The 22770-nt window shown below is 35.8% G+C and overlaps 2 protein-coding genes across 2 annotated transcripts; one reads left to right on the top strand and one right to left on the bottom strand.

Moving 5' to 3' along the window:
- The first annotated feature begins 1083 nt into the window (after positions 1-1083).
- Positions 1084-6550, top strand: LOC140243788 (polypeptide N-acetylgalactosaminyltransferase 1-like). The gene is made up of 6 exons (XM_072323457.1): positions 1084-1232; positions 2628-2794; positions 3264-3477; positions 4274-4352; positions 5049-5261; positions 6161-6550. The coding sequence occupies exons 1-6, from the start codon at positions 1099-1101 to the stop codon at positions 6548-6550; spliced, it is 1197 nt and encodes a 398-aa protein (XP_072179558.1). The 5' UTR covers positions 1084-1098.
- Positions 6551-13285: 6735 nt separating this feature from the next.
- LOC140244024 (uncharacterized) lies at positions 13286-20792 on the bottom strand. Its single transcript, XM_072323678.1, has 4 exons — positions 20672-20792; positions 15248-15284; positions 14870-14918; positions 13286-13438 (listed from the first exon to the last, which is right to left on the bottom strand). Exons 1-4 carry the CDS (start codon positions 20790-20792, stop codon positions 13286-13288), a joined length of 360 nt encoding a protein of 119 aa, XP_072179779.1.
- Between the last annotated feature and the right edge of the window lie 1978 nt (positions 20793-22770).

Raw genomic sequence — 22770 nt, 5'->3', positions numbered from 1 at the left:
TATACCTTCTTCCATTTCTTCCATTGAAAACGCGACAAGGTTCACACACGTATTTGTTGGTGTTGTTTATTCTCCATTTTTATTTTTGCAAAATAAACATCACGCAAAACGATGAATGAGATGAACCCAGTAAAAGTTTAATTAAAGAAAAATATGGAGAAAGAACCCATGAAGTTAATTGGAACGTATGTAGTTAAAATTCCAGTTGTGATCCGATCTCCCAATCAGAACTGTTTCCATTCTTGCACATGGAAGAAAAACAAACCGTCACTGCATAACCTCGCCTAATCTGTGAGGTTATCACTTCAAACAAACTATGACAGTGAGGCCATTTAGAATCTAATTATCAACTAATTAATATCAGTATCAATGAACATATAGTTATAATTGTTGTGATAATCTTGTTGGTGATAGTTATCGTGTGGTTAAAACTGTGTTAATGACATTCTTGTGTATCCCAACTCTTTGCAGTCGGGTGATCCCATCACTGCTATAGCTCATGAAACTTTCACTGGACACCTTCTTTCACTATATACTTCGGCTCTCTTTTCTTGTTTTTTTTTTAATCTGATTTGTTACGGCCTTGTTATGATGACATATGTTATCCTTTCATGTGAAAAACATGTGAATCATGCTTCATTTCATCTTCTTTATACATTTTAAACGTTGAAAGAAATAGAGGGGAGTTCTATAATTTCGTTAATAAGAACATCATATCACATTGTGCATACAAACAGTTATATCATGTATAATACAGCGTACAGCTACAGTGATTACAAAAAAAAAAATCATTGTTTTTAAACGTCATGAATTGAAAACAATGAAAACATTATGAAAGCTTTACTTTGGCGAACAGTAGTTATTTTAAGATCTACATTCTATTCAGGGAAATGCAATTACGTAGCGTTTTCCTCCACAGACACCGTTTCCATTGATCAAAGTATTTTGATTGCAAATTCTGTGCAACGCATAACAACAGGCTTGTTCTCCCTCGTGTTTATCCTCATGACTGTTGATATTCAGATATTTCAATATCCATTGCTCCTAGCTGTTACGGTTGGGCAGAAATCACTAGACCCCGCAAACCGCCCCGGAGAGATGGGAAAACCGGTTATCCTCGAACCGCAACTCGAAGAGAAGGCCAAATTCTTGTTCCACGAAAATGCATTCAATCTGATTGCAAGCGACAGAATAGCACTCAATCGATCTCTTCCGGATTTCCGACCAGAAGCGTAAGTTACTGATTTCGGCGTTACTATAATACATGTTTCTATCTATCTATCTATCTATCTATATATCTGTTTATCTGTCTACCTATCATCTATCTATCTATGATTATTGTATAATAATTCGTATATGTAACACTTAATGTATAATTATTGAGTATGACATGATACGCAATTATGTATACCAGAATATATATAATTACATATGATTACATTTCTGTGTGTGTACATCTTTCAAACTTTGATGAACTGATTACGTAATGAAGATGTTGTGTAATGACGATTTTATATTTGTTTATGCATCTATCTTTTTATTTGTTGAAGGGGAAGGACGTCTTTAATGCTATTTTCATTCTGCCCACGGGAGAAAGATATTAACCAGGTTGTTATATGCAGCGTAGCGTATCCAGTTAACGAAAATACATTCATTATAGGAGGATGAATTATGCAGACAAGAAACCTTAATTCATGTAACCATGGTAACTTGCGTAATGATGTAACTTGATGAACAGAGAAGAAGAAAATCCAAAGAAATAACATCAGCACAGAAAACATGCAGTTATCAAAATGGAGAAAAATAAGTAGATCACGAGGGTAACTTTGCTGACGAGAAATGACGAAAATGTGACTGAAAAGTAAAAGAAAAACTAGGACAAGCGAAAAGATTATTGATAAAGAAAAACAGAAGAAGATGTGGAATGTGATTATGATAATCATAAATACTAATGTCAACAGCGAAAACGATGAAAGAGTGGAGAAGACTTCAGGGAGGAAGAGAAGCTGACACAAAGAAGAAGGAAAATGTCAAGGAAATGGCAGACTACGATTAAGATGAAGCAGGATATACTATTTCAGTTCGTGAAAAGTTACTCTGTGTATGCTTTTATAAAGTTGGCTTAAATGAACAGAGTAAACGCACATACGATTATATGAAAATTTCTTTGAAAATGGATATGAGATATACCACATAATGGAATGTTAACGTTTCACTTAATTGTTTCCCCACAAATTGTGTCGTGCTATTTTTTCTATGGTAATTTTCACTTTATTTCCGAATTTCAAAATTGAAATAGATTAGAGAATACGACTTGACCAAGACCAACACATGTTTTTTGTGCTTTGTATTCTATGATTGTTATCATAATAATTACACTTCAATCCATAATATTTATTAAAATGCCAGGGGAAAATATGTCCATGTGGTTGTGCCAAAAATGAAAAAAAAAACACTTATCTTTCTTTGATCCATGTCTAACTCATCATGCCGCGAAAATTCGGCATAAGAGTTCCAAACTTTTGCTGCGCGTGGGGGAAATTATGCGTCTTATATGTAAGATTTTAAAAAAAGTAAATCCTATGCTGTTTAGATCAAGTCAATATTGATGCCTCGTTTTCCGTTAGGTGTAAGTCCATCAACTACACGTCGTCGCTTCCAAACACCAGTGTCATCATCATATTCCATAACGAGGCGTGGAGTACCCTTCTCCGAACTGTTCACAGCGTCCTCAACCGATCCCCGCCTCATCTCCTGGCTGAGGTCATACTAGTCGACGATGCCAGCAAAAAGGGTATCGATGTCAGATGAATTTGAGAGGGGGGGGGGGATGATTGCATTGTATGCGGTGACGAAATACGGTACGATCAGTACATGTAAAATGTCATGCACATGTGAGCAGTCACTATTAGACAATAACTTCACTTAATCGAAGTTAAGATGGTTCGCCATTCAAACCAATATTCATTCTTCATTTACTTCCCGGCTTTACTTCATATTCATTCTTAGTTTGTGCGTAATTTTCCCCATACTTACACTCTTGTTTTCTTTGTGTGTGTGTGTGTATGTGTGTGTGTGGGGGGGGGGGGTATTCGTCTTTATACCTGTCTAGTTGTGTTTTAACCTATTCTTTGTCTCTATATGCTACTTTATTTCAAATTAGATCTTTTTAATAAGTTCACAAGCAAAGTATAAGAGGCACGTGTTCCCTACCCTATTGAATTATATTTCATGTTGTATTTGGAAACATGCCTTTTAAACAGAATTTCTAAAGCGGAAACTTGACGAATATGTTTCCCGCAACTTCAATCCACCGAAAGTGAGAGTCGAACGATTGCTCACTCGGTCTGGATTAATTCGTGCTCGTATCCATGGCGCCCTGGTTGCCAAGGGAACCGTGCTTACATTCCTCGATTCTCATTGTGAAGTCACGACTGGCTGGCTGGAACCGCTCCTCTCTCGTGTGCAGCAGGACAGGTAGGCACATCATCAGGGTTTTTACCTTTTACATGCCAAATGATATGTTAGTTATTATAGAGGTTTATAAATCTTGGACCCCATGGAAGAACAGATCCATGATGTAGATAGATCTGAAATGGACTATCCACCGTTACATGTTATCATCATTGTCACATGTCAATATGTTGTCATTGTGATTTGATACTTCAACCTTGATTTATGTTTCAATTATGTCATGTCCAGCACTGTTTTTTTTTTGTACATGATTTTACTATTTCGGAAAAAAAAAAAAAACCTCTCTGAGCAAAATGTTTCTGAAATTGTTTTGATACAGTAAAATGCAATTGGTTACATCTTTCATGTTAGTCTTTCCATTCACTTTCTTTTCTTTTTTTCCCCTTCTATTTGTTTATATTTGTTGTTCCTCATCCGCGCACGACAAGATCTGCTTTGCCGGGGGGGGGGGGGGGTCCTGTGGCTCTAATGAGATATGTCAAATTATCGCCAACATGATCATTATAATACTGATGATAATCATAAAGAAAAAAAAAATAATGATAGATATTATAGTAACAATGATAGTAATAAGGAAAAAGGGATAAAAGGTGCGACACAACCGTTGCCGATACTTTAAACATGTTAAAGAATAAGAAGCGAATGATGATGGAGGGCTTTATGGTTATTTTTTTCTTTTAGTGTTGCATAAGAATAATCCAATCTGCAGCAGAGGTTTATGCATTTCTCAGGAATAATACCCTCATCTTACAATCTCAAAGTGTAATCAAGGCACCCATTAATCTTACATTTGCTTCAGGAGAAACGTTGTGACACCAGTCATAGATGTTATCAACGACAGGACCTTTGAATATAGAGGACACACCTCCCTACCGCAGGTACTATCATCCTTGTATTTCTTAATGTCAACGTTGTTTACAGTATAATACTACTGAAATAATTTAGATCCAGGTCCTATAATTTTATGTCAACAATGTTTAGTTGTCCCATGTATCGCTCTTGGTTTCTTATCAGATCCTATCAAACATAATGATCTGAAGTGGGAAGTTTATAATCTATCAAAACTAAAATGAAACTGTCGATTTCTCTCATTTGTGATATGACTCCTTTCCTTTGAAAATAGTATTATACTTAAAAAAAATTTTTATTGTATAATCCGATTGCCCGCGTTTTGCTTCTTTTTAGATATTTTTATTTAGATTTTAATCATTGCATTTGTCATTGTGAATCGTCGGAATTTGAGTTTAAATCTGCATTCGTTTGAATGCAGAAATAATCCGAACCAAAACAACAATAATACATATTTCTCGTGCACTTATTCATTTGTCCACATTCAATAACACCAAATTAATATCATATATTTCATATTGCATATGAAATAGCTACGCCAATGCTACTGTTTCTTAAGAAAAAAAATGCCAAAATTTTGCTAGCTTACTTTTCGGTGTTTGCAGAACTTTCCTTGGTTTGTTTGAATGACTTGATTTACAACAATATCAAATCGAATATGAAGAATAGTTCTCTTTTCGTATATCACATACTTTATTGTCTGACGTAATCAATCGATTTCAAAGGTTGGCAGCTTCTCATGGACTTTGTCATTTCGCTGGACCCCCATTCAAAGGGTTGACAGGGAAGCAGCGGAAGCCGATCCAACTCTACCGATTCGATCGCCGACGATGGCGGGCGGGCTCTTTGCAATCGACAAAAGCTTCTTCATGGACCTTGGGATGTACGATTCGGGATTTCAAATCTGGGGAGCTGAAAACCTTGAACTTTCATTCAAGGTAGGGTTAGAGCAAGCATGTAGACATATGACTGAGAAAGGAAACAAAAAGCAGACATTCCTATTAGACCTGTTTCCATGAAATCATTGGGACTTTAAATTAATGTGGTATTTAATGATTTTGCCCGAGGTTATTTTTCATTGAACAATCTCTTATGAACTTCTATTCTAAAACTTTTGACTGGTATCATTTATTTCATGACTCATTTTCTTCGTAACTTTGTGTCTGCTCTATATCATTGTCACGTAATTTTGTTTATTAGTATCAAAATAACACTTTTTGACGTGCTATATTTTGACCGTGTTAAAGCAGAAAATAACGCTTATAGTAATGAGGTTGTAATACCAGGCTTAAAAAGATTATCCTCGGAGGCTTGCTGCGACATAGTCTTGAGAAACAGGTTAGTTGCTTTATAGTTGATATTGGAATGATTTTTTTTTTTTGTGGACTGTCACTCAGAAAAACAAACAGAACTTAAGTTTTCAAATCAATATCTCTGTGTCCAGACGATGTAGTATTAGGCCTTGGGATTGATGGTCTCAAACAATTTTTGGTCTTTTTTATGATGCTCTTTTCTTAATCTTTAGTTCACATTATTTCCTTATGGTATTTCTGTCATAAAATCATGAAGTGCAGCCGGAATCTTTGACGTTGTTCCAAAGTTCCACCAGATGGACTTCAAATGTATTGTATTGTAAATGTCAAAATACGTTGTCATGTTTTATTATATGTAAGCTTGTATAGCATTCTATGTGACATTACAGGGTGTGTTTTTTCTTTGTAGTACAGTTGACAGCTCTCATATTGAATATAAGGTTGGTTCACCTTTCTTCAAAACCCCGTTTGCTGACACTTAACCAATATCTCTCTAACCTCATTTCCTATCCTTGATTTTAAAGACTTGGATGTGTGGTGGAACGCTATCGGTGATGGTGTGCTCTCATGTTGGTCACGTGTTCAGGATTTTTGCACCTTACCAAGGGATGGGGGATGCTCTGATGAAAAACAACAAACGTCTGGCGGAAGTGTGGCTGGACGAATATCAGGAGTTCTTTTACTTACTGCAACCGAGCATGCGTCATGTTCAGGGTGGAGACGTCTCCAAGCAGAGTGCGCTAAGGAGTAGACTCCGATGCAAGTCGTTTCGGTGGTATCTGGAGAACGTATTTCCTGAATCCTCCTGGCCACGCCCTGGTCGGCTTTTCGGACGGGTGAGTGTGATGATTTGTTTGCTTACATTGCCATTGCGCAATCCTCGAAGAAGAGTCTTGTATTTACTTTTTGAATAAATACCTTTTTTTTCAACGTATGAAGCTGGCGATTAAAAAAAGAAAAAAGATGTCGCTATGCTACCACAAACAGCTAAGGACGCAATCCTCATTGTACAGAAGCTTTAAAATAATGCACCTTTTTGAAATCTTGCTAAACACCTTTTTTTTGCAGAACGAGAAGGCGAAGGGGTGATAGGAAAGTGAGATTTCGTCTAGATCAATGTTTAGAATACCGTTTTATTTTCATTCCTCTTACTGAACATATTCCAAAATTCTGTTGTCCAAAAATTTGCATTTCTCCTGCTGTTTGGAGGGATTTCTGGAAAACATTTTCTTTCAAATCTATTTACTTAGTCTCTCGTTAATGCTTTAACTGTTTAAAAAATCCAAATAGTATTATATCCATTACATTTCATAGAAGATCATCACCGAAATGAGTAGCTACTGCATGGCTTGGAATCGAAGACATGCTATCAACCCGCCAATTAATGTATTTCCACCGTATTTATAGCAAAGCAATGAAACATGTTATACCAGTAATCCTCCTGTTCCATACAACACCTAGAGATGGTAGCATCAAACCTTTAAAACTAACATTTCCGCCTTTCAACAATTAACATTTGTTGTGGGTTTCATTCCCCTTTAAACTTTGGGATAACCTACCCATCTCCATTCGAAAAAGAGCAATCTCTGGAAACATTCAAGGGAGTTTTATTTAAGAAATTTTAAGAAATTTAGTTTCTTATTTGTATAAAAAAGTAATCTGCAGGGTACATGTTTTTTTTTTTTTTTGTTATAAGTATTTCCATATGTTTTTTTTCAAGTACCGGTATGTTATATAAAGTGCAAAGAAACCATGTTTTAGTATTTACTGCTTTATGGATTATACCATTACTATCCTTATCATTATTATCCTCATCCCTTATAATTTTATGGTTGACGTAGAAAGGGCTTTTGAAATATAACATACGGTACAGAGAAAAGTGGTACAGCGTATACAAAACAGCGCGTGTGTGTTTTGGGTCATTATCAGTCATGTGAAATAGTTGTCTTATGTAAAATGTTTGATTGTTTTATTCGAGAAATAGTGACTCGTGGTAGAGGCAAACCAGTTGCCATAGTAAGTGTTTCAGTTCTGTTTTCAAAAGTGCGTAATATGTCCTTATTCATACTTGATATTGCTCAACCTATTGATTTGTGTAATTATATTTTCTAACTCATATTCAACATACGTGTAAATGCTTTATTTTGTAACTGTCTGAGGGTTGAAATTGTCTGTACATAGTAGTAACTTTTGTAATGAACACAAACAGAAGGAAACTGACCAGAAATGAATATAATTTATTGGTAAAAAAAAAAAAATGAGCAAAAAAAAAAAATGGGATTCCATCGGGATTCCATCGGGATTCCATCGGGATCCCGATGGAATCACATTTTCTTTGCTCATTATTTCACCAATAGTATTTGTAATGTTACACGCCGTGCATTTAGCCCCTGGGCTACGAGGCATAATACGAAAAAACAAAACAAAAAAACCCTTTCTGTCAACCTTTCTTAAGTATTAAAAAATGGCTTCTAAAAGTTACTAGTGCTCGCAAATAATGTCATATTTTCGAATCACAATTTATACTCGGAATCTCGGTAAAGTAAAAAAAACCCCAAAAAACACATTGCTGGGAAAATGAGGACTGCTCTACTTTCTATTCTCACAGTTGCTAGCACTTCCCCATAAACCCACAATTTTGGTGCTACACAATCGTACATTGATGATTATATTGAACATGTTGAAAGTTTTGAAGTTTACATCCCTACACACAGCATTATAAATGAAACATAACAGTATATAACTACTTTGGATTTTCTATGTAGTGTACTGAAGATACTTTAATGATTTATTGTCTGTTCTTTCAACCTTTCGTTTTTTAAATATATATATATATATATATATATATATATATATATATATATAATATATATATATATATATATATATATATATATATATATATATATATATATATAAAGCCCTGTGGAAGGGCAGAAAAGATAAGAAAAAAACCCTACCATAACCGGCATTTTATTTTGCAATTCATAGATTCGAAGTCTGGCGGACACTGACAGCTGCCTTTATGGTAGCTCTAGAAAGAAAGCCGCTAATCTTGGAAAGTGCAACAACAAACAGCTCTTTTCACAGGTAAGTGTTTGTAATGGCTATTTTGTTATATTAAATTGAGAGTCATCCGTTCACAAACGTGTAGAATTTCTCAAATGTATTACTATACAATGTGTATAGGTATCAACATCGAATGCAGACATTTGAGTAGGCCTATAGTATGACGCTTTTCCACTGACTCTGCACAGAGAGGTTGAGAGTAATGCATGTATTACTATTCTATTCCCTTAAGAGTAGTCTCAAACATCTAAACTGCCCATTAGCCCTGATTGATAACCGAACTTTCTGGGATTGTCTCCTCTCCCCGTAAAAACGTTCCTGGCAGCTTTTTTTCAATGCAAATATTGTATATAAGTAATACACGCTTAATGCATAACGCTTACATGAATAAAGAATTTAAAATCGCGATCATACATACAGTCATAGTAATTTCATCTTTATGTTTCGTTGTTAAAAGGAACAAGCAAGCAACTACAATTTTGTTTACTTTTAACTGTATATGGAAAAGAGAAATCCACAAAAAACATAGTTTTTTATAAATTTTGTGAATTACTCGCAAATTCTTACGATAACATGCACAATATGCCATACCTCTCACTATCTACACCTCCCCCCCCCCCCCACACCCGCCATCCCGTCTCATTTCGTTTTACAAATTATGAAACACTTAACAGCTCTGGGAATACACCAACAACTCTGAGATAAGACACGACGAATTTTGCCTGGATTATGACGGATCTGCTCTTGTCACTTTCAACTGTCACGGTATGAAGGGGAACCAGTTTTGGAAATGGGACAACAAGGTGGGTACAGTCAAAATCTTATTCATAATTTATTCATAAATATGCACACGGAAAAAGCCCCTACCAACACCAACCACAGCAAATAGCAAACAAACAAACATAGAAAACCGTGTACATAAATATTTAGACATAAGCTTATGTAGCATTCAAGAAGTGACACACACTTCAATTTGATTTTAATTCATTTATTTTGATATACATGTATCAGCAAAAAAAAAAAAAAAAAAAAAATCTCATTCATTTTAATTCAGACACATGCACTTGAAGAGAAAAAGAAGTTCCAAGTAAAAAACAATAAAAGAAAATCACAAACGAATGCAAAAAAAAAAAATTGTGAAGAAGAACATAACTGTTAAGTTGTGTAAACACTACATAGGAACAGACGCCATATTGCTAATCATCGGACCTCACAGAAAATAACAAACAAACGAATGCAGGATACTTGTGAAGAAAAGCTCAAATTTAACTTGGGTAAACATGACATAAGAACAGACGCCACATTGCTAATTAGCTGACCGTACAGCGTAAGAACGAATGTGGATGATGAATGATGAGCCATGTATGGGTTCTTAAGAACGAATATAATATCTTCCTTATTTATTGTTCAAACCGACTTCAGCATCCCATACTGAGATGTGTTTTTCTTTTGGTTTGTGCACAGGTAATCAAAATGTACTTTCTTTAACATTCATTCTTGAACACTTGAAAGATAAGATTCTTTAAACAATAGCAATGTAAAGAGATATTTCGCTACATTATTTTTAATAGGTTCGTAATATCCAAGGTTTTTCTTATGCCTTGTACATTGTGTTAAGTATTCGCGTTGGTCGTGTTCTTCCTACTTTCCATGATATCGGTCTCATTATTGCCTTTTACCTTGCATCTTTTTTTCTCTCTCTCTCTTCAGACAAAACTTGTGTCTCATGGCCTTCATAAATCATGCCTAGCTGTCGACGAGTCGATGGGAAAAGAAGCGGGACTAGCTATGGAGGAGTGTTCGGAAGATAAACCTGGTCAACGATGGGAGATGCCGCAAAAATTTCGACCTGAAAACATATTTCTTTGACAAATCTACTTCGTCCTCATTTTTTTTTTCTTCTCGTTTTAAGTATTGTATTCTAGTATTGGCAAAAAAACCCCAAAAAACCAAAAACCCCAAAAAACCAAAAAAAAAAAACTTGATATAGGGCTGCAATAGAAGATGGCCTTACTGGATTTTAAAGGACAAGTTCACCTTTATAAACATAAGGATTGAGAGAATGCAGCAATATTAGTAGAATACATCAGTGAAAGTTTGAGGAAAATTAGACAATCGATGCAAAAGTTATTAATTTTTAAAATTTTTGTGTTGGAACTGCTGGACAAGGAGACTACTACAGCTTGTGATGTCATATGAGTACAACAGTTGAGTTTAAAGAAAATTCAACATATTCGTCTTTTGAGAATGAGAAGGACTTTAAGTCTTCTCGAACACTATGGGTTTTGTGGTCACTTAACGCCCTTATCATTCTCAACCGACGAATTTTCATTTTATTCCCCTAACAAAAGACCATTTGACTTGCCTCTTTTTTAAGGTAGGGGGAATAATGTTACCCATAACATATGTCAGTAACGAGTCACGGGAATGTGCACTTTTTTTCAAAAGATGAAATTTTGTGAAATTCTCTTTATATCTTCCTTATATTGTTGTACGCATGTGACATCCTACACTGCAGTAGTCTTCTCATCCAGCGGTTACTGCACAAAAACTTCAAAAAATCATAACTTTTGAACTGATTGTCCGATTTTCCTCAAACTTTAATGATGTGTTCTACTAATAATGCTGCATTTTCTCAATCCTTATGTTTATGAAGGTGAACTTGTCCTTTAAACTCTTCTGTGTTGCCACAGTTCTATCAGGCGGTATCCCAGCATCGTCAGGAACCTTTTCATACACCTAGGTACAGAGCCACATTGTTGGTAGAAAGTCTTTTCAATTAATCATTGTTCCAGGAGCGATTCGAATTCAGGACCTTTCATTTAACAGCTATAGTATCCCAACCACCTACACTTTGATGCTCTGACACATGAACTCTACACATCCAATACACTGACTGTCAGTTACAGGATGATCCTTGTAATTTGTTATGTATTACATGTATATTACATGTGTTGATTTTTATGATTATGACATTTTTAATGTACTTTGGCATGTTGTGATTTATCGACTGGTTTGTGTTCGGTTGCGAGTTTTAAAAGAAATCTCCAGATGATATTTATACTTTAGCATTCGAACATTACTATAAATGGGTCATACTGGGTCACACAGTTTTTGAATTTACAGCGACTTGGATGAGGAATGTAGTAGAATGTTTTCGAATTTTATTTTTTAACATACATGACATAGCAGCTTCACATAAAGAATGGATGATTCAGTGCTCAAGAAAGCAGAACAAAAGAAGAAAACCATGCATAAATTCTACATAGGTGAACTTGTTGAGCAAGTGGTATTGTATCATAAAACGGAATGGCATTGCTACATTACTGGAATATATGAACCTTGTATATATGTCATCTTCCTTGTTTGTGAATTTTGTTTTGTGTTTTTCAGAGTATAATTGGTTTATCTGCTCCAAGCATGACACTATTGATTAATGCACTACATGATGTGAAATCATAAATCGTCTGGAATACCTCCCAAAGTAATGAAATTATGGCAAGTTGGCAACCCATCGACTGTGTAGGGGTAAAAACCTTCCTTTGTGCAACGTGGCGCAAGGACTGGTGTTTGTTCGCTGGCATTGGCGCCATCTACGTTGGATGTGAACTTTTGCTTCTGAACAATTTCTATTCAAACACTTGAAGCAGATAGTGTTTGTCTGAAATCAAAAACGAAACTTTCTTTTCGTTATAGCATTCAAGTCCTGTTTTCACGAGAACTAAAGTTTGACGAAAGGCTAAATTATCCGGGGGGGGGGGGGGGGGGCTATAATCTGCCTCTCTGCAATATCCAACCGACTGCAATGTTTTTTCGTCAATAATGCTTGAAAACTGTGTTACCCATGAAAAATGTGAACATAATTTTTATCCCCTTTTTCCGAGAAGGGGATTGTTTCAATATCTATCAAAATCCAATACAGTACATCAATTTTGCTGTGATAACATCTAGAACCACAAGAGAAGGGGAATAACCTACATGGTAAGAAAGAAAAATTCCTATTGTTGTTAGCCTTTTGTCTTCTATATCATGTACGTACTATACCATAACAAACTTTGCAATAAAGTCATTTCATGAAGTGTCATTCATAAGAACAACTGGCTCCATTCGGTATTTAAAAAGGACGGCGCCGTTATTCCGATGTTGTACACAAGAGGGCTTTTACATGACATCACTAATGGTGATGATTATGTTTTACGCTTTACAGATTTCCATCGGAAGGTAAATCATTGGAATTATAGGTTGCGTTTGGCTATTATTATGTTGCAGCATGTGTAAAGACATATCGTATGTTAATGAGGCGTGTTCAAAACTTGAAGAGTTTTATTGCAAAATGAGGTAAGCGCCATTTTTAAACATTTTAAAGCAAGTCCGTCAGATAGAGCGAAATTAAACCTTTTTAGTAATACCTCACTTGTACCATCATGGAACATTCTGGAAGTTATAATTAAAAGTATTCTGTATTTTCTTGTTATTTTCTTTGTTTTAGCAACTTTAATCACAATTATCTCAACTTAACAAGAACGGAGTTAGCTCGTTTTGCGATTTCTTCCTTTGTTCGGTCCTACGTCATCAATGGGCTAAAAGGCGATGCCACTTGCGTGGTATCCACCGTCGACGCAGATGTTCTCGCCCGTTATGAAGAGGCTCTCGTCAGACGCGAGAAAAGCCACTGCTTGGGTGACGTCATCCAGCTTAGGCACCTGGTGGGGCAGAATGGGCGAGCGCGGTTCCTGTGTGTGGTTGTGTGATATGGAAATAGCACAAAGTAAATGTACTGATGAAGCCGAATTACCACTTTCGTATTGACCATTGGTTTGTGATACGGGAAACCAGTAAATTTCGAACACGAGACATATTACCGTGAATTTAATGAACGGTAATACGCTATACATAAACATAAACCCCTCCCCGCCCCCCCCCCCCCCCCACACACACACACTCTAAATGCATGGGTTTCCCACGATACAGGCTTGGACGAGGGAAATCACTAGGAATTCGATTCCGAGCAGGAATTGCGAGCCATTTTAAGGAAGATAATGATGATCGAATGTCGGCGGAATGACTTAAGTTCCAGAAAGCGTGACAAGATTATAATCAGTCTCGACCAAGATGGATGAAATTGTCTCACGGTGGACGCTTTCTCGTAACTTTATTCATCTAAATACCATCTAGTAATGTCCTCCGGTAAGAGACTCAAAACTAAGAATTCTCCCTCATTTCTTACAACAGGACATGCAGAAGGTGGTGATGATATAAGGTTGCCTACATTTCTTATGGGTATGCTGAAGTGCATATGTATATATGCATCATTACTGAAAATAAACTATTTCATAACGCGTTCTTGGTGTTGCAGAGCTCTTTAATCTTGTTTATGATGTCTTGCATCGCTCGAACAAGTTAGCTGAGAACGACAGTGGCATATTATCATCCTCCCTTGTTCATGTTGTTACTGTCTTAGAGACTAATATGAAACCTGAGACAACAATTCGCATTGTTTGAATCCAACGTTCCTATACTAACTTCCTTCTAAGATCTTCCAAATGTAGTTAAAGGGACTGTACAGTACTGGTTGAGGTGAGGATTCGCATTTGTAACATTTTTTTTCGGTAAGATAATGAGAAAGCTCATGAAATATGAAAGACCATGTAACTTTAAGAAGGATTCAACGTTTATTTGATGAAAATTGGCCTTGAAATGGCTGAGATATTAAAAAAACAACAACACCGATCCCAATAGAATTGACAGGCCACGACTTTTATTAGGATCTCTTTGTTTTCCCTTGTTTTTAGATATCTCAGTCTTTTCAAAACTAATTTTCATTAAATAAACGTTTGATTCCCCTTAGAATTATATGCTCTTTAACATTTCATATAGTGGTTTCTAAATATTTCGCAAAACGTTACAAGCTGAATCCTCACCTCAACCAGTATTGTAGGGCCTACAGTCCCATTAAAATCAAAATTGTGATGATGATGATAGCGATGATGATGTCACAATCCACTGTACGGCTCCCCCTCCCCCTCTCTCTTCATATGATTTATAATGCCTATATATAGATGTTAACATAAAACTATTATGATATTTGTGTGGGAGTGTGTGTGTCTATTCTATTGCAATGGACAGGTGACATCCAGCAAATGACATGTAATTGTTTTGCTTACCTTTAATGGAGGTATTCCCATCACGTCTGCTAAGACACCTGCTGACGGACTGCAGTGAATAAGAAAGGACGTGAATGAAATGGAAAGTTGTGATCATTATTGCTCTTGTTTTAACTACTTCATTAAAATTATCATCCTCGGTGCCTTTATCATCATGATTTTAATTAGTCTTGCCCTTTTCCCCCTTTTGAGAGCCATTCTCATTACATTTATGAACACTTCGTATATGGCATGCCCTTGATCCGTCTGTGAGCATGGTTTTGAAAGGTTCTTACATTTTTCAATTAATACCGTGTATAATATCATTTATATCATGCATTATTGTGACCTTAAAACAAAGCAATGCTTCAGTAGTAGATGTCTGATGGGCCTACTCACCTCACTGCGTTCACGCGGATCTTTCTCGACGCCAGATCTGTGTCAAAAGTATTTCAAACAGGAGGGCAACATATCAAAGTAGCGTCATGTTCTTGTTAAGTTATTCAGTCGAACTAGAAGAGAATGCGGAATTCAATACGACCTTCTTCATAATCGCCATTCACAAGAATAAAAGAGTGGTATTCAATCATCTTTAACTCTCCCCGACATCTAATTCCACGCTGACTGAGAAAGTCTACAAACCACAGATTCTGGAACTGTTTGTCTAGGGTTCTCATTTTATATTTCCCTGCTCCCACTGTCTAAGCCTTCAAAATAACATTCCTGATTTTGTGATATCATCAACAGTAAAATCTGCTGAAAAAAAATGGCAATTTCTAATGTCATAAGCACCTTACATTGACTAATGCGAAAATTCAAAATAGCTGCAAAGGCCCCTGTTGCATAAAACATCTGTAAAAAGTGCAATCAAATATAAGTCAGAAAATCAAACGTACGTGAGGTATTGGCCATTCAGAACTGAGTATTCAGACACTTAAGTTTTAATCCCTGACTTATGGTTGATATCAACTTTATGTCTCAGAGCCCTAATCTCATATAATAACATCTCAGAACTTTTCATTCGTGAGACGTTGCTATGTAAAAAAAAAAAAAAAAAAAAAAAAATCTAGTATTAAATCTATGGCGGCAAGAAAATGTGTGCGTGATCGTATTATAGAAAGCATGCCTTGCTATTCTGGGCTGGTGCAACAGGTTATTGCAAATTGTATTACATTAGGAATTCTTGTGGATTAGTTTGCTTGTTTTGTTTTTTGAGGGGTGACCAGGGGTGGTATTCTGTAAGGGCGATCCTTATTTCGATCCTATCAAGGAGAGCGCGTAGGACAGAAAATAGGATACCCTTAGGACAGGCAAAATCGGTATTCTCTAAGCCTGTCCTAAGCCTATCCTAGGACAGTCATTTATGAATAATGAATATCAATGAAAAAGACAGGACACGCCCGACGCAGTATCTATAAGCCAATCATCTGGCTAATTTTACGCAATGCGCGCCTAAGATCTAGATTGTTTAAGCATGCGCTTCACGCAGCTCTGTAGGATCCTTACAGATGGCTGATGAAGAAGAAAAAAATAGTACGGATTTAGATTTTTTTTTAAAATCATGAATTTATTACGTAACTTATTATTTTCACTATCAGAAGCATTACCAAACGGAGTTTCACATTTCCAGGAATGGAAAGGGGGGGGGGGGCTTTTAAGATTGATGTCGTCATTGGTAGAGAACTATATTGAATATTTTGATCCATAACAAACAAACAAAAATCTATAAAGGACTTCCTTTCAAGCGTTAATGTCTAAAAATGGCTCTTAACCCGTTTTCCGTCCAAACTCTACAAATAAAACAGATTTGCACTTGAATGTGAACTGGCGCTTCCTGCTTCATTTTTTCATGCCCTCAAAGTGATGAGCCCTTGTTACAGAAGATTATTCTTGTAGATAGGTGGCTCTCTGTTTACTTTGGCGGTGACCAGATTCCTAGTTTCTCCTCATCACTAACAGACGACGTGCGTTCTTCCACGGACTAGCCCCATCAAATCTATGATATTAATCAACCCATTTCCTACGAGTTCGACAAACCGGAAATATTATACTCAAGTACACGGAACACCTTACGTCATCTCCGCGTCACGATACGTCATGAAACTATCCTTTATCTATTAGAAACCGCAGAGATTTGACAGTGTCGTATACCCTATCACCTCTGTAGGGCCTTTCGCAGCAGGGTTGCGACATGTATGCACTCAGTCTCTGGAATTTGTGGTGTCGGTTTTTTTTTTTTTCTTCTTCTTCTTGTTCTGTCGGAGTATAAGAAGTGCTCCAAAATGACAAAAACAACAACAACTATGGTTGGCAAAAATAGCAGGAGCAAAAGCAACGATAACGACAATTGCAAGAAGGAATGTTCCACTTATGTTCTACTTATGATGCGTTGTATGGAATAGATACAAAATATTTTTATCATAAAAAACCAAAAAAAAAATAGAATATAATATAATACAGAATAAAAAATATATGAGATGTAATATATAATATATATATGATATATGATATTGAATGTTCAATATTCAATATTCAATAAGAATTTACAATTACCTAACGCAGACGTTTCTGTGAAATAGTTGATGGCAGCTTGCGACATTCCAAACGCCAGAAGACTTGGTGACTGGTCGAGAGATGAGAACAGTCGATTCATTCATGTTATATAGCCAATATAGCATACACAACGATTCATCGAATAATGGATACAGAAAAACAAATTGTCAGACAAAGAAACAATGGATCAGTAAACGAGGATTAGCAGAGAAGAAATGAAGATATGAGGAAATGATGAGATATGAAGAGAGGTATGAGAATAGATTTGACGCATACATACACACACTTCCAGAGATTCGTAATCCTCGATTGAAGGTAAAAACAAAAACAAACAAAAAGCAAAAAACAATCCCCATCCCTAGGTCTACCCTAGTAACGATGACTCTCACAATACGTTGAGAACGGTACGCTGTTGATATCATTTTGATTCGGTGTTGAAGATGGGAAGCCCCTTCTTTTTGTCGGTATCATCTATTACTCTTTAATTTCGATCTACCCTGCTGGAGACCATTCTGTCTGCTATCCTATGATAAAAGATCTCCACCTCTAGTAAACTGAAATTTCTGTCATTTCAACATAGCAGTGAAATGTGGTGAAAATTGAACTTTCGAATTAACATCTTGATACATTTAGGTTATCATAAGCTGGAATAATTTCTGTTGATAATTTAAATGCGTATGACGATTGTTGGTAAAAACAAACAAACAAACAAAACTAAGCAAGATTGAAAGAAAAACAAAACAGCATTCAGATGAATTTTCCATACATGTGTATATATATATATGTATATGTATAATATACATATACATATATTATATATATATAAATTATGTATATCTTGAGAAAGAAAAAATGAATGAAAATGAGCAAAGAAAATGAGATTCCATAGGGATTCAAACTCGAGACCCCAGATTGCTAGCCAGTCGTGCTCTTGCTAACTGTCTGAGCTACAAAAATCTTAATCCTGTATTAATTTTTATTTCATCCTGATTGAACCTCACTGTTTTTGCTCATTTTCATTCAATATAATATTATATATGATATTCTTCCGTTCCCGTTATATATAATATACACGTACACATATATATACAGTATGTCCAAAAAGAAAATTACAATCGGATTTTCGCATTGATAACTCCGAACATGATTAAACTGTCTCAATGCTACTTCAGGGTGTTAAAAATACAACATCTTAGCCCTATTTCGCAGAAAACCCTACTTAGTTTGGTTAAGTGGTCACAGAGAAATGTGGATTATTGTAAACATGTCAGGAGTCTGATTCTTCCACATTTAGCACTTGGATTCACTTGGAACTGCATAAGTGGGCAGAAATCGGCGAGAAGGGATTCCTGACATGTTCTATAAAACTCCTCATTTCTCTTTGGCCACTGACGCAAATCGAATGGGGTTTTCTGTAACATGTGGGCAATGAGCTTCATACCCCGAAATTGTATTTGTATTGATTCACTATTGTTAAAGTTATCATTGCGGAGGGTCCCGTTGTATTTTTTTCTTCGGGGGGACATAATATTATGGTGTATATTGATTATTATATTTTATAATAATTGTTTGTTTGTTAATTGTTTCTTTACTTGTTTTGTTAGTTTGTTGTTGTTTTTTTGGTCGGAGCTTTTGGAGGCGTATTAAGACTAACCCTAATATAGTTCTATGACTGACAGATAATTATTTCACGAATCTTTGCCCATAGGGCTTTGTCAAGCCGACTGAAATTCGTTAGATTCTTTAAATGTCAGTCTCTCTGGCGGTTTAACTCACGCTTGCCTCTTCGTCCGCTCTAACATTCCCCGAGCAGAATTTTTTTTATGTATATTATACTTATTGTAATGGTAATGGTAATGATAATAATAATGATAATAATAATAATAATAATAATAATAATAACAATAATAATAATAATGATAATAATAATAATAATAATAATAATAATAATAATAATAATTGATATCATGTAAATTATATAAATGCATATATATATAACATATATATTATAATGAAACATAAAATAATACATAAGTTTGCAGATTTTTTTTCTATCTTACCGTTCTCATAGCACTAGCGCAGGACACGTTTATCACACAACCTGGAAATCAAATGAAAACAAAACAGTGACGATGATAAGTAAAACTACAATTACTGCTTGACATTAGCTCGGGGGTCAAACAATATTCATTCGGCAATTCCAAGATTTGTTTTGAGGGAAATGTATTGCTCTTTCAGTGGGGTATCAAGATTTCTTTTTGCAGTACATGCTTGTTTTGTACGAATGTCAAGGAAAATGTATTCTTAATTTTGTTCTCTTTTCACTGGCTTGTGAAGGCTGACCTTGCTATTTCATCTATTGTTCTGTTTAATAAATTCATATACAATTTATTCTAAATTGTTGTTTCGGTCCAATCTGTATGCGCAGTTTCAAAGTGGCTATTTGGAGTATCGCCCACGACGGTCGTGTAACCCCTGAATGCGATTACTGCTATTACTAGGTTAAAGCAAGGAAGGTGGTCTTTTTTTCAAAGTCTGTAGGTCACAAAGTTGATGTCACATTCTCATATTTTCCTGTCTTTAAATGGGATATAAGGTCAATGGTTTTGGAAGTCTTACTGTCGTATGACATAAATATGTAATTCAGTTTATAACAGTCAGTCAAATAGTCAAATAGTATTCATATAACATGAATCATGCTTTGATTAGTATCATTGCATTTCTGGTGAGTAGAATAATACTGTACCATTTCTTTACAAACCCTCCTGAAATAAGCCCACTTCTTTGTTCTTGCTGGCTTCAACGTAATCATCAATCCGGCGAGATAAAAACGTGATACATTATCATAGTCATTTCATTTATACTTAATGAGTGATATCTCTGAATTATGTTGTGAAATTGAAGTAAGGGAGTTACTTACAGTTGTAAAAGTAATTAATCGAGCCGACTTTAGTAATAACGTGACATGTAATTGTCATAGTCAAATACGATCGTACTCATTATACAAAGTCAATGAAAGTGATGTTGAGTAAAAGAGTAAAAGAGTGTGACTGCTACATATCAAATCATGTATGTCAGTAGTACGGTGGATGCTTCGCATTATGTGAATGATATCTTATACTCACCAGTAAAACGCCAATAAACAGACACACACACACACACACGCACTCACATCACGCAACCGAATTGAAACAGAAAAAAAAACCCACAACAACAACGTAAAAAAAGCGTGTACAAGAAACACCTGCAAAGATCTGAAACTACTTGTACCTTTCGTTTTCTCCAAGTATTTCGCGACAGCCTTGGTAGCAATCACCATGGGAATAACACTGGAATTCATAGCACCATGAACCATAGAGGGCGTTGTATCAGCTAACTGCCCTTGCTCCATACTAACCTGAAAAGAAATCGATGAAAATGATATATGATAACGATGGTGATAATAGAACCTTGTAATCACGATTACTTCGTTATTATCGTTTTCACTCTATGCATTATAAGACACACAAGCACACAGCCAGAAACTTATACATATACATTCTTATTCTCAATATGTTGGTTGTTGTTGGTTTTTTTTTGTACATGACTTGTTATCGCCGACTCTTTCAAATAGAATTTCCATTGCTTTCATTCAACGTTTTTCATTTCTCCCTCTGTCCCTATCTATGTTTTCCATCGATGTCTCACGAAAATAAGGACATGTACCTTCCACAGTCAGTCCCAAGATAATCGAAACCCAGCAACAAATAGACATGGTGGAAGGCAGAACTGATAGCAGACAGTATAATAGGAAGTCTTCATACAATGATATACCATCGTCTCAAAATGTCATGAACATTTTCACAAACAAAATTACTGAAAGTGACAATTAATATTAATTCAGTCAAAGCAAAGCCTTTACGAATTCAATACGTCCATCTTCATGACACCTATTAGCTTGTGGGAGTATCTACTAAGTATATTTCGTTTCCAGCCGAAATACGAAAGAGTTGAGAGAGAAGGAGGAAAAAAAACCAAACCCGCTTTAGTATAGGCTTCAGCAATTTGAAAGGTAGCTTAGAAGCGGGCTATTCCTTAATTCTATAGATCTCTAGCAATTTGCATGCCTCAAGGCACAGCATGTTTCTTGAACAGGCAACATTAATCTGTGAGTTAAAATTGAATTCAATTTCGATTCAATTCAGAGCTTAATTTCATCCAACACCCAACAGTACAAACAAGAATAGGCCTACAGCACTGAGAAATGTAATTGAATACGAATCAGCACAATTTAACAATAATAAAAATCATATCTTAACACACTGTTATTATGTTTTTCAATAAGATTTAGAAGATTAAAGAGAGAGAGAGAGATTGAACAACAACAACAACAACAACAACAAAGCAAACAAAAAACAACGATATAGAGAAGAATAAAGAGAGATATTGACCGGCATGACTGGTATACGAATGCTTTAATTTGGGGATCAGACTTTGAAAGACAATGCTTGTATCGCAATATCATCTGATACGAATATATATTTTAGTATTCATATCTCGAAGAGTGACGCACATTGACATTCTGTGAAACAACACAACTTTCCCAAGCAGACAGGACAAGGCTTTAATCAAATTAGTCTATAGGAGCTCTAATCACATCTAATCACTGCTCATTACGCTGTCTAGATATGTATAGGATTGGCTGCAAACGGACATCAAATCGAACAAATCTTGAATGATTTCATGAGACAGAATTCAATCTGTCAAGACGAATGAAATTCATAGATACAAGAATGGTAATGAGACCGATGAAGTCGGTCTCACATATTGAGACCAAGGAGAGGAACAAGGAGAAGGAGAAGCAAATCTAAATTGTATAGATACAAGAAGTGATAGTCATTAACATATTAAAACGACGAGTTGCCACTGGCCAATAACGTCGTTTATGTTAATGACTATCACTTCTTAGTTGTACTAAGAAGTGATAGTCATTAACATAAACGACGAGTTGCCACTGGCCAGTAACCTTGTTCATTGTGCTCTACTTTTTCTCCTGTCATGTTCACTCTGTCTCTCTGTCTGTCTCTCTGTCTGTCAGTCAGTCTGTCTGTTTGTCTGACTCACTTACTATCTGTCTGTCTGTCTGTCTGTCTGTCTGTCTGTCTGTCTCTCTATCTGCCCCTCTTGCTTTGAAATACCCCAACACCATTTTGTTCTTTTTTTTCGGTTTTACTCTCTTACCTCCACCATCCCCCCCCCCCCCCTCCGTGGGATTCCTGCATGAAAATTCGCAAGAAACTGCCTTTCTCACGGAGGGCTTTTAATCCTAACCATATCGCTGTATACATGCGTAATTAAAATCAAATTTGTTTATGCCCACAGAATCCCGC

The sequence above is a fragment of the Diadema setosum genome, chromosome 20, assembly GCF_964275005.1.
Source record: "Diadema setosum chromosome 20, eeDiaSeto1, whole genome shotgun sequence".
Lineage (NCBI taxonomy): Eukaryota > Metazoa > Echinodermata > Echinoidea > Diadematoida > Diadematidae > Diadema > Diadema setosum.
This window is presented reverse-complemented; position numbering and strand designations above follow the sequence as displayed.

Coding starts and splice junctions, on each gene's coding strand:
- LOC140243788 (XM_072323457.1), top strand. CDS start 1,099: ATGGGAAAACCGGTTATCCTCGAACCGCAACTCGAAGAGAAGGCCAAA. Junction 3,478..4,273: donor TCTCGTGTGCAGCAGGACAG/GTAGGCACATCA, acceptor CATTTGCTTCAG/GAGAAACGTTGTGACACCAG. Junction 5,262..6,160: donor ACCTTGAACTTTCATTCAAG/GTAGGGTTAGAG, acceptor TTGATTTTAAAG/ACTTGGATGTGTGGTGGAAC.
- LOC140244024 (XM_072323678.1), bottom strand. CDS start 20,792: ATGGAGCAAGGGCAGTTAGCTGATACAACGCCCTCTATGGTTCATGGT. Junction 14,919..15,247: donor ATCCGCGTGAACGCAGTGAG/GTGAGTAGGCCC, acceptor TATTCACTGCAG/TCCGTCAGCAGGTGTCTTAG. Junction 13,439..14,869: donor TGGGAATACCTCCATTAAAG/GTAAGCAAAACA, acceptor AACCACACACAG/GAACCGCGCTCGCCCATTCT.